The sequence below is a fragment of the Musca autumnalis genome, unplaced genomic scaffold (genome assembly GCF_047663935.1).
Source record: "Musca autumnalis isolate F117 unplaced genomic scaffold, ASM4766393v1 scaffold_1, whole genome shotgun sequence".
Lineage (NCBI taxonomy): Eukaryota > Metazoa > Arthropoda > Insecta > Diptera > Muscidae > Musca > Musca autumnalis.
Genome location: NW_027411644.1, coordinates 311,041,057 through 311,053,793, shown reverse-complemented (window position 1 = coordinate 311,053,793; position 12,737 = coordinate 311,041,057). Strand labels below are relative to the sequence as shown.

Below are 12,737 nucleotides of genomic sequence, written 5' to 3'. Positions count from 1 at the left end.
TTGTATTATCGTTATATTTTTTATTATTCATGATGTTGAAAAGCATAAACTGATGAGTTTGTTGAATTCTAGAGGAAAATTGATGGAAATGGAACGAAAATTGGTCTATATTTATTATATATAGTTCACGAATTAGCCAATTTTGACGTATGTATATGGTGGTGTGCATATAATTTGAAATGCTCATATTGGCATTTTTCAGAGTAGAAGCGTTTAAAAAATATTATCTATTTTGTGTTAAGACTCGAAACCCATGCCGATCGTTGGTATTGTTGAGGTTACGACGTTTTTCGGCAAATCACACACACACGACCCGAACGTAAAAAAGAGCGTGCATGAGAAATTGAAAATGTTTTTAATAAATTCACATTTTTGTCTTCGCTCTTCTTGGTCGGCACTGCTCTAAACCTTGGCCTTTATCCAATACATAAAATTATCATCATTGATATTTGAACAGATATTCGCTAGATATCTTACAAATTCCTAATATGTAATATGTATATTCACTAAAAAATGTGTCAATCTAATCTTAATTCCTGATTTTGGCAGAAAAGTTCATTCCATTTATTACTATGTATCACGTCCTTCACCGCAATGTGTTGAGGGTATTATGTTTGATATCCAAAAAAGAAAAAAATCCTGTAACACCTCGAAATATTGGTTTCACACATTAAGTAGTACTGATTTTCATATACATAAGTTGTGTAGAATACACAATTTAGCTCTTGGACCTTCTAGTAATGACATTGTACAAAATGCTATGTATTCCGTGCCCAGATGTAGTGGTATAGGGTATCACATGGTCAGTCCCGTCCCTCTATAGTCGTTTCTTACTTGTTAGAGAAATATATTTTTCTTCCGTCCGACAAATTGTCATTATACGAGGGCGGTTCGGAAACTTCTTAGCCTATCAATGAAAGAGAATAGTTAGTTTTTCAAAAATATTTTTAATTTTCAATATAATCTCCTGAAACTTCAAGACACTTAGTCCAACGCTTTTCTAGCAATTTTATCCCTTGATTAAAATAGTTTTCCTCAAGGTCTTCAAAATAGTGGTTTACAACTGTAATTGCATCTTCATTTGAGGTAAAACGCTTGCCAGCAAGGAATTTTTTTAGATTAGGGAACAAGTAAAAGTCACTGGGAGCTAAATCAGGAGAATAAGGTGGGTGGTCAAGCAACTCGTACTTTAATTCGTTGATTTTAGCCATTGTTAAAACACTCTTGTGCGCTGGTGCGTTGTCTTGATGAAAAATTATTTTTTTGTGTTGTAAGCCAGGACGTTTTTCTCGAATTTGTACATTTAATTGTTCCAAAGGTTGCAATAGTACTCTGAATTTATTGTTTTACCCTTTTGCAGATAGTCAATCAATAAAATACCTTTGAAGTCCCAAAAAACCGTTGCCATAACCTTACCAGCCGATTGAATTGTTTTTGCCTTCTTTGGGGCACTTCTTCCAGCTTCAGTCCATTGTTTGGATTGTTCTTTTGTCTCTGGAGTGGTGGATCCATGTCTCATCAACAGTTATGAAACAACGCTTAAAATCCATTTTATTGCGCTTAAAACGATCCAAACAAGCTTGAGAAATGTTCATTCTTATGCGTTTTTGATCGATTGTTAACAAATGCGGAACCCATCTTGCAGAAAGCTTTTTCATCTGCAGTTCTTCATGCAAAATTAAATGGACTCGATCATTTGAGATGCCCATGATATAGCAATTTCACGCACTTTCATTCGTCGATCATTTAATACCATATCATGCACTTTGGCTACAATTTCTGTTGTTGTTGCTGTTTTTGGACGTCCACTACGTGGTTCATCTTCAATGCTTGTACGACCACGTTTAAATTCAGCAACCCAATTTTTTACTGTTGCATATGTCCCGATAAACCTTTTTAATGTAAATATTTAATGACAGCACGCATTTCTAATTTTTCCCTTGTAAACAAATTGCGGATGCGTCTTTTTTGAACACCTGTTTCTATATGAAGGAGTTGCCAGATTGAAACAAAATTTAACATGTGTTCATAACAGAGATGGAAGTTTCCAAAACACTTAACTTTTTTCTGCTTATACTAAGAAGTTTCCGAACTGCCCTCGTATGATGGTAAAGAAATTGTCGGAATCGTGACAGAGAAAATCCTAGATTTCCATTTATCTACAGCGTCCTAAGGTTTTTATGCTACTTTTGGTTTTTTTCAATAGCAACTATTGGTCCCACCTGGGTTTACATGTTTGTCGGTCCGTATGTTCATTATAAACTGTTATGAATCTTCAGCAAGCAATCATATACCAATTGTCAAAAAATTTAGCATGGTATTCTGGACCTTTTGGTAAGGACGAACCCTACTTTTATTGAGTCAAAGGGACTATGCATCTTGTGTGAAACATTTCAAACTGTATGTTGTAGGTCTGTGAAACTAAATTATAAGAAAGAGGAAATTTTGACCCTTCAACGTAACGTATGTGGCCGGTATTGTATACAAATGATTTCAATAGTGTGGTCGATATACAGTTGGAAGGGTTAAAATAAACGCTTTAAATATCACCATTTGGCGACAATTTTATATTAGACTTATGTAGAATATACGGGTATTAAAGGTTTTATCCTATTCCAATACATAATAGCTTATTTTAGAACGATTTCTGTCGTTTGAACTTTTTTATCGGTAGGGGAAAATTTAGAACGCATTCCTTTAAATGTGTTCTAGGCGATTATGTGGTAGTATTTTTGATATTTGCAAAAATGCAAAATGGTTATAACCCTAGCCCCCATAAATCGGTACCACCAGATTTCGTGATTTAATTAGTATTAAATTTGAACATTTTGTGTTTTGAACATTTTCAAAACAAAAACAAATGTAAGCATATTGATACACACCGACAGCAGAGGAGGCTCCCTTTGAACACCCTTGTTTTAAAGTAAACCGGAATAAGATTTTTACAGAAGAACACGTTTATAATGAATGCCTGATACAACGAAAATTATTTTTGTTCCCAACGCATATTCTAATTTTTCGAATTTTATTCATTCCAAACTAATGTGCGCGGTTATAACGACCTATAATATTGATACTGGAAAAGATTTTTATAAACATTTATATCGAGCGAGATTTTTTTTAATATAAGCTCTCATGTAGAGGTCACTCAGGTCCTCTAAGTTTCCAACTAATAATATTGCTTAAAACTTGTCATTCGGGTGTACATGGGAACATGTGACAATTTCTACCATCATCAGGTATTTTCCCATTAGTATACATTTGAATCATTTAAAGTACTTCCTATAAACACAATTTGTTTACGACTTCCCCAAAACTCTTAACTTTGTAACAAATTTTGTTTGCCCATAAAGTGTCACTAAATTTCTTTGAACACATAAATAGCCATATTTATACACGTATTTACAATCATATATTTGTTTTGTTTATTTAATAATTGGCCAATTTTGCACAAACACGACGAGTCAACACTTAACAATGACCCACATTTATTTAAATAACAATGATAGTGTACGAGTACTACTGTCATACACACGACATAGTCCATAGTATAATTAATAAAAACAAACAAAAAATGACAACAATAATAATAATAAACAAAACAATGTGCAGTGCACATACTTTGGTGATTATACATGAGCATATTTAACACTTCAGTAAACCAACAACACACGTAATAATACGACAACAATAGCGTATTAAGAGTACTGAGATGCGACATTAATTGCTTGGTAACTAAGTCAGAAACAATAAAATGCTCGGTGGTAATTGAGAAATTTTAGTGTGAATTAATAGTGTACTTGAATGTGGTTTTATTCAAAAGTATAAAGATATTTGGTACTTCTAGGCCTATGTATAGCACAGATGTTTTTTTATGTGCAGTGGGACGTAGGGTATGAAAGATACCAATGAATGATCCTGACCGGCTTTAACATAGAAAAGCCCAGGATTTATCTTTGTCCCCCTTTCATCTTAGGACAGACATTTACATAATCGCCCTCGCACCATTTTTTCTCTTTAAACTTAACAGACTGGAACGTCAGTCCCTGGGAATACATTTCTCAAGCCAAGTTTTGTTTACTAGCTGATGCATACTCCGTACCGGAATGTCACCAACGGTCTTGGACCATTTAGCTGGTAGACTGTTATTGTTTATGTACATTTATTGAGGTTTAAGAATTATAATAATTTGGTAGAAAATATAGAAAAACAAATTAGGCAAACAAATCACCGGTCAGATCTTCTATACTCTAATTGTATCGCTTATCAGATTATAGGAGAAATGCCTGCACCATAACGACCAGTCTGGTGTTTCACCCTTCATACCATTTTTTGACTTTTTCCGACCCATGTTTGTATACTAGGCCGGGGCGATTTGAAAACCTTAATGGGTGCGTTGCGTTTCTCATTCCTGGGATTGTAGTGAGCAAAAAAGTTCGCTAGAACATATGTATGTCTACGGTGAACGTCGAGCCTCGCGATTTTAACTTTAAGACGAAAATTGTAGCCAAGGCAATAAGTAAGAACTCTCTAGTACATCGCAAAATCATTGGAACGGTACTTCAGTCAGTTTTGGCTTTGAGACAGTAAATTTTTTCCGAAAATGTCGTTTAATGATACTGTGCTACAAAAGTTGACCATGCACCACATAATTTTCTACAAGAATTGGTTTTGATCTTTAATAAGATCTTCTTACTAGAAGATATTCCTGTTACGTTTACGCAGTCCATATTAAAACCTCTACTCAAGAAAGGTGATCCAAATATTTCGGCAAATTACAGAGGATTATGGCTAATGGATACAATCTGAAAATTTTTCAACTCTATTGTCTTAAATCGTATAACAAGTTGAATGGTAAGAGATGAAGTTTTAAATGAGTTTCAAGCCGGATTCAGGAAGGATTATTCAATTGTGGACAATGTAAGGTAAGGTATATCTCGTAAATGTGATATACCTTAACAGAAACTTAAATAAAACAACATATGCCATTTTTGTAGATTTTTCGATGTGATACCAAGAAAAATTCTCTTTTACAAACTGCCTTCTATGGGTATATCCACAAAAATTAATGCTGAAAAGTTTACATAAAAACACAGCGACAAAAGTATGGGAAGGTAACAACTTCTTTAAATCATTTAAAGTTAACTCTGGTGTAAAACAAGGTTGTATACTCAGTCCGACGCCTTTCTCTCTTTACCTTAATGCTCTACCCGGCTCACTACCCTGTGGAGTCAATGTCGGAGACTTTAATATTAAAATCTTACTATATGCTGACGAGATAGTCATTCCTTCTGACTCACCCTCTGTTTTAAAAAGGATGATAGATGCATTACATCAATATTGAATATAATGGTCTCTGAATGTTAATTTGTCGAAATCAAAAATAGCTGTTTTTCGCAAACGTAGTAGAATAGCATCGAATTTGAACTGGTATTATAAAAATAAGGAAATTGAAATTGTCATCAGATACACCTACCTTGCATAGAAAAATTAATATGTTTGTTCATTAAAAAATGTTATATCTACAAAACAAAAAAAAACAATTACATGCTTTACTTAGAAACTGGTTTTCCCACTCTTTATACTTCAACTTTAAAATTACATTTTTGTTATTTAAACAGAGTACTGCGATTACACCCGCAGAGAATTCACGCATCCTTGCCGAAGAAGTTATCGATATGAATATTTTTTGGGCAAATGAGTGGTGTAACATTGAGAAAATCCAGTACTCTCCTGCCAATAATAACGCACCACTATGTAATTATTATTGGAAGGATATTATTGACATTCTAATTTATCACAATGAATTCAGAATTTCATGATCTATATTCTTCTTTGCAATACAATCAGATATCAAATCGAACAAAACATCTGTCTATATATGCGAAGGGTTTGATTTGATCAGCAGAAGTTGCAAAAAACACCTATGACACCGTGTAATGTGGTTGGAGCGCAAGATAACTCTCGAACGGATCTGCCGATTCGGTCCAAAATTTGGCCTTCGTAATATTTTGTGCAAACATAGTTTAAGTTTGAAGATAAGCCATATCGGTCCACTCCTTCAGCTACCTCCCCCACAAAAGTTCAAAAATGTTCGGAAAAATTGTTCGTACAGTAACTCTTGAAGGGAGTGGCTGAATTGGTCTATACTTTACACATCATAATATATCTACCAGATATAGATCAGGTTCAAATATGGACTATATTTGTCCACTCCATCCGGAACCTCCACACAAGATTTCGGATAAGTTCACTTTAAGACCTAATATCGAATCACTTTGATTTTTGTTGAAGCAACTTGGATTCTCTGCCTCAATTACGATGGTAAAAGTTTTTTTAGGGGCAAGTCCATACTTCTTGAGCAAACAGCCCGAATAGTGTAAAAACCCCTTATGGCACCATATATTGTGGCTGGAGATCCACTTCCATAACGGTCAATGTCGATCCATTCCTTTTAGTATCTCCTCCGCAAAACTTTTGATCTTTAATCCTAATCAACATTTTTGTCGCTTCAAACGCCCAACATTTTTAAACCCCCCTAAATACATACGTATTTTGCGAAAAAAATTGTTTCAATATACACAGACTTGTTTCATTTCAATTTAAAGTTTTTCTGCAAAAACTACTGAACCTATTTTCCTAAAATTGCCAGGGAATGTACAGGGATGGCCCCCGAAAACAGGCTACATACATATTTTACGCATGTATCGGTTTCAAAATGTATGGATTACGACCTCGCCTGTTTTTTAATGTTATATCTACAACACTACTGAACTGATTTCCATCAAATTTGCATCAAAAGCTCAATGTTTACCGTTGTTATGAATATTTTATGAATTTCGGAGGAGCTGGGGTACCTTCCCATGCCTTTCTTTTAAACGCTATATGTATAAGCCAAACTTATGATTATATTGGTTTCAGCATACATTTTGGAAGGCAATGGGGTTGTGTGTACATATTTGAGCCAAAATACTGGACCACACCCACTTTTTTACATATGTTATATCTTGAAAACTGATAACAACGCCCACTCTTTTCAATAAATTATTATTCCTAAACTACTGAACCTAATTTCATGCAATTTTCAGAAAATGCTCCGGAATATCCCGTGGTCCAAAATTTCGTGAGTCATAGTTTTATAATCGCCTTATTTGCTAAACTTATGAGTGCATCGGGTTGCAAATTAATTTCCGAGACAACGGTGTTTGCCCCCCGATCAAAAAAAAAAAAAAAACCATATATTTACGAATTTCCTTAAATGGTGAGGTTCAACGGTCCATCAGCCATGAGAAACTAAACATATAAGTCTCAATAAGCGGGAGAATTCGACTTAACCATTTTTTAACTTTTATAATTAGATCGCTTTAGGATATAGACAGGGGTCATGGACGATAATAAATCCTAAACAGCATCAATGGGGGACAAATCCAACAATGTTTGTAAGAAAAATGAAAGGCTATAGACGAAATACATATGTTGATAAATTTAAAATCCTCCTCGGTTTGACAATGGACCGAAGAAATGAGGTAGAAAATACCTATTTTTGAATTGTCATAAAAATAAAAATTTGTCATTAAAAATTATAACCATGGGCCAGCAATGCGGACCGGGGTCTGTTACTTGTCAATATAAGTCTATGTTTTAGTATAGCCCCAAATTTTTCACCAAATTTGATATTTGATGTTCTCTCTCAATAGTCACAAAATTTCTAGGCCCCATAAAAAGGTGCAGCCTGATTGAATAAATTTGTAGAAACATTTTTAGACACATTTTCGCCAGGGAGAACTTATCTATTTTTTACTTGTTTTTCTTTCATATTTATGGTCTCGATGTCCAATTAGCCCATAAGCTAACTCACTAACTTCAACTACTGCAACACGAGGGAGATGGAGGACTCAATATAGTTTCTAAATTTTTAAATTTTCTAGGAATTATGGAATGTTGCTGATTTATTTAAAAGATACTTTTCAGGTCATTGCGTGCAATTTCTTGAAAAAATATTCAATTTACAATCATGACTCAAAACTTTAAAGACTATCTTTCCGAGAGGCGTTAACTGAAATTTGTGTTGTTGTACTTCATATAAAGAATGGATACGAACTGAGCAACAATAAGAGCATATGTCTTGATTTGTTGCTCGCCAATAACTTATTTCATTCTTCCTGGTCAAACCTTATTTTCATATGAACAAAAAACAATTGAAAGCTCTGCGATTGTTGCTATGTTTTTACGCTTATTATTTCCATTCATGGTATGTAACACCCCTTACACCTACCTGATATCTTTCCATAATCTACATAACAATATAATTCTCAAAAGATTTTAATTTCCCAAGAAACGAAAATAAAGACAATGAAGAAGAATTGCATGACATGCTGACAACTGCACGTTAACGACGGCTTTATGACATAATAACATACACAACACACACGTCATATACTTACCGCATTATTTTCTTCATCTTCATCATCATCTTCGGTGTCGGAGTTATCTTTGGCTTTTTTACGCCATATTACAACACTGACATGATTACTGCTTTCATTTAACCAATGATTTTTCAAGAGCGCTGCAATCTCAGAGATTTTCAGGCCCAGAACATCATTACCGTTTAACTCAAGCAGACAATCGCCCACTCGCAAACCGGCCATATATGAGTTGGAATCCTTTTGAATGCTGCTTACCCATGGATATGGATCCCATGGGGCCCGGCTCAAGTGAAGACCCAATGAACCATTTGTGCACGTGTAAATTTTAAATGATTTTAACATGTTTGGTGCGTTTGTGTTTTCTGTTTTCTATTTGATCTGGAACGAAAAGAAATGAGAAAAGAGAAACAATTACAATTTTTATTTTACTTTAATTTTTGGTTTAAGTAGTTGTTGTTGTCTGAAAATTTTCAAGGCCTCACGTACTGTATTCATGGCTTATGGAGGTGTAAACAACAAGCGCTAAATTTTGTTGTCTTGTTTCAAGTTTTATTGACTTTTGCAAAAAAAAAAAAAATCGCGCCAAAATCATTACGCCAAAAGCTAAGTAACAAAGCAGAAAAAAAAGAAACAAAAATAAAATACAAAAGTTAAAATCCTCTCTGTGACACTTAGCTAGTCGATATACAGTGAGCATCAAAATGTGGTGTGTATTTAATCTTTATATAGCTTTAATGGCCTATTTGATAGGCTTCTATTGCAAGTGATTAAATGTTGAAAATGTTTCAGTATGAGCGATACAACACTGGATGAAGTTCTCTGACATACCCTTCAATGAGATTTTGAAAGTCCAGGAAAGAAAACATGATATAATTAATATGTACTGAGTTAATTTAGGAATTTTTGTGGTTACGGCATGACATGAAATGACAAAATATGAAAAGTTTAGAAATTTTAATTTGTCTAATCAGTAGTATGACAATTACGAAAAGCTTCCATTCCAATGCTGCTTCTCGAGATTAAATTTTAACTTTAAGCCATGAGAAAATTTTAAGAATTTTTTTGTCGGTTCAAGTTGGCACTCACTGTAGTAAAGCATAAAAACATACATATACATATACACATATCAATTGCACACTTTCATACAAACGCCCACAGAACCCCCCCTCAAATATACCCAGACAAAAAGTCATGCACGTACGACGACTCCAACGACCGGCTTTTTCATGGTGTGCAGTGATTTGTTTTAATCGCATATGACGTGTGTTTAATTACACAGTCTGTGCGTGTACGGTTTTCCAATTTCAAATCCTTCACCTAGAAAAGGCGCTCAATTAGACAGATTCGCCAATACATCAAAAGCCCGTCAACTGTTCGGCATCAGCGAAACCAAAAACAACAAAAACCAAAAAGTAACGTGTTTTGACAAAATGATTGAAGACTTCGATATCAACAAGCCAAAACACAAAGGCGTATAAGTGCATCAGGTAAGTGTGTTGTAATTGAACGCTGTAAAATCAATAAAGAGAATTTTGGGCGAGTGAAAGAGGGTAATGTTATGGATATATGTATGTATGTGGTATGATTAGAAAATTAATAGGAAAGGAAATATGAAATGGGTGACGTAGGGGATGGAAGATACCAAGGAACGGTCCTGACCGGCTTTAACATGGCAAAGCCCAGGATTTATCTTGGTCCCTCTTTCATCTCAAGTGGACACTGACCTCCCCGTGGTGTCACCTGGGGAACTGCCTTTAACACCCGTTAAATGTAGTGAGCTAACATGTGCCGCGCGTTCACCCATAAGAACGTTAACAACTTGGGTTTGGGAGTCCTCCCCCAGAAAAAACAGCCTACTATGAAAAAACGAAAGAAAAGAAAAACAAACCCCTCTAAAGTTGACGAACCCCGCAAACGTTTTAAGGACCATGATCTGCACCTGGAATGTTAGCACTCTTTATAGAGAAGGCGCAGTTTACGCATTGGCAGGTGTACTTGAAAAGTACAAGGCCGACATTACTGCTATACAGGAAATACGATGGAACGGGAAAGGCGTCACAACAACACCTAAAGGTGACACACTGTCTTACAGCTGCCATGACGTAAAGCATGAGTTTGGATGAGGATTTGTAGTTGGTCGTAGGTTAAAACATCTGGTCTCCAGCTTCACCCCAGTGAATGAGAGACTCGCTGCAATTCGATTAAAGGCAAAATTCTTCAACATCAGCTTTATTTGCGCTCATGCTCCCACTGAAGATATATTTTACGAGCGCTTAGAAGAAACTTATGACCGTTGCCCTGCCCATGACATTAAAATTATTCTAGGCGATTTTAATGCAAAAATTGGAAAGGAGAATATCTTTGGCCCAACAGTCGGGAAATTCTGTCTCTACAGTGAAACATCTGACAATGGTATGAGGCTGATAGACTTTGCAGCTGCAAGAAACATGGTAGTTAGAAGTACCAGATTTATGCATCTCGATATTCATAAGAGCACCTGGCTGTCGCCAGATCAAAGAACGAGAAATTAAATTGATCACGTTTTGATAGATGGAAGACATGCTTTAAGCGTGTTGGATGTACGATCGTTCCGAGGTGCAAACATAGACTCGGACCACTACCTTGTTGCAGCAAAGGTACGTACCAGATTAAACGTAGCAAACAAAGTGCGAACAGACACAACACGGAAGTTGGACATCGGTAAGCTGCAATCACAACAGATAGTCACAGCATATTCCACTCAACTGGCTCAAGTGCTTAATCAAAGAACTCCTCGTCCCGATAACATATCAGGACAATGGCAAAACATTGCCCACTCCATGCAAACAGTCGCAAAATCAGTACTTGGATACCAGAGACCTCCACCAAGGAATCCATGGTATGACCAGGAGTGTCGTGCTGCTACCGAAGAGAATGCGGCATATAGGGCTACTTTAAAATCAGTAGCAACGCGTAGCGTACGAGAGAGGTATCGGGAGAAAAGGAAGTGGAGAAACGTCTTTCAAGAAAAAATATAGAGATGGAAAAGCGGGAGTGTGAACAAATCGAGATGTACAGGAGGCTGAATGAAGTCCGAAAATTCTACCAAAGAGTGGAACATCAAACTGATGGCTTTGGAACTGGCATATCATCCTGTAAGGACCAGCAAGGTAATAGTGTGCTAAGGATATGGAAAGAGCATTTTTTCAAACTGTTGGTATCCAATAGTAGCGAAGTCGACGAATATCCCACAGATCAAATCCCAGAAGATGGTTTAGAATGTATACCATCCGGCCAAGATGAGGTAAAGACAGCAATAAAGCGGCTGAAGAATAATAAGGTAGCAGGAGCTGATGGCTGATGGTGTATGCATTAGCTAGTTAGCTCCATCTGGCAGGAAGAGCGCGTACCCGACGATTGGAACCTGAGCATCCTGTGTCCCGTCCATAAGAAAGGAGATAAGACTTTATGCTGCAACTATAGGGGCATAAGTCTTCTCCCTATCGCCTACAAGATAGTGTCAGGGTTATTGTGCGAAAGACTAAAGCCCGTGGTCAACGAAATAATTGGACCCAATGCCGCTTTAGACCTGGCAAGTCCACCATTGACAAGATATTTACCCTGCGGGAAAGACCAAAGACCAAAAGACCAAAGAGATGCAGATCGACCTACCACCTTTTTGTCGATTATAAAGCAGCCTTCGACAGCCCGCTGCGTTCAAAGGTATTCCAAGCAATGTCTGAATTTGATAGCTCCGCAAAGCTCATTCGGCTTTGTAAATTGACTCTAACTGACACAAGATCTTCAGTTAAAAATGGAAAGAACCTCTCCGAAGAGTTTTGTACCAAAAGAGGTTTCAGACAGCCTTCCGTGTGATCTTTTCAACATCCTGCTAGAAAAGTTTATACGAGAGGCAAACGTCAAAAGAAGTGGCACAATCTACACCAATAGCCAGATGTTACCTGCTGATGCTGATTATATAGGCATCATGGGACGATCAGTAAATGAAGTAACCGATACCTTTATGAAGGTCGAAGGCGAATCTGCTAAAGTGGGTCTGGCGGTAAACGGTGAGAAGATCAAGTTGATGGTGTCGACGCGCAATGCGTCCATTGATCCATCGGACCAACTGTTGAAGTTGGTTCCTATAATTTTGAGGTAGTAAAGACTTCGTATACCTCGGCACCGCCGTAAACACAGCTAACGACATCAGTTGTGAAATAAAAAGCAAATTGTATTGGCCGACAGATGCTACTTTGGCTTAAGTAACCTTAAGAACAAACTACAACTCAAAAACAAAAATAACGCTTTACAAAACACTGATACTACCCG

The 12,737-nt window shown here is 36.4% G+C and overlaps 1 protein-coding gene across 5 annotated transcripts in view; it reads right to left on the bottom strand.

Moving 5' to 3' along the window:
* The window catches only part of LOC141389948 (uncharacterized), a 207,071-nt gene that overhangs the window by 106,426 nt on the left and 87,908 nt on the right, over nt 1-12,737 (bottom strand). For 4 of the 5 annotated variants that reach the window (XM_073962231.1, XM_073962229.1, XM_073962228.1 and 1 more), the window contains exon 2: nt 8,445-8,804. In XM_073962231.1, the coding sequence (XP_073818332.1) occupies nt 8,445-8,768 (324 nt within the window). In that variant the 5' untranslated portion in view covers nt 8,769-8,804. Of the gene's footprint in view, nt 1-8,444; nt 8,805-8,912; nt 8,923-12,737 lie in introns of those variants that run through there. The other variant, XM_073962232.1, reaches the window with a different exon arrangement.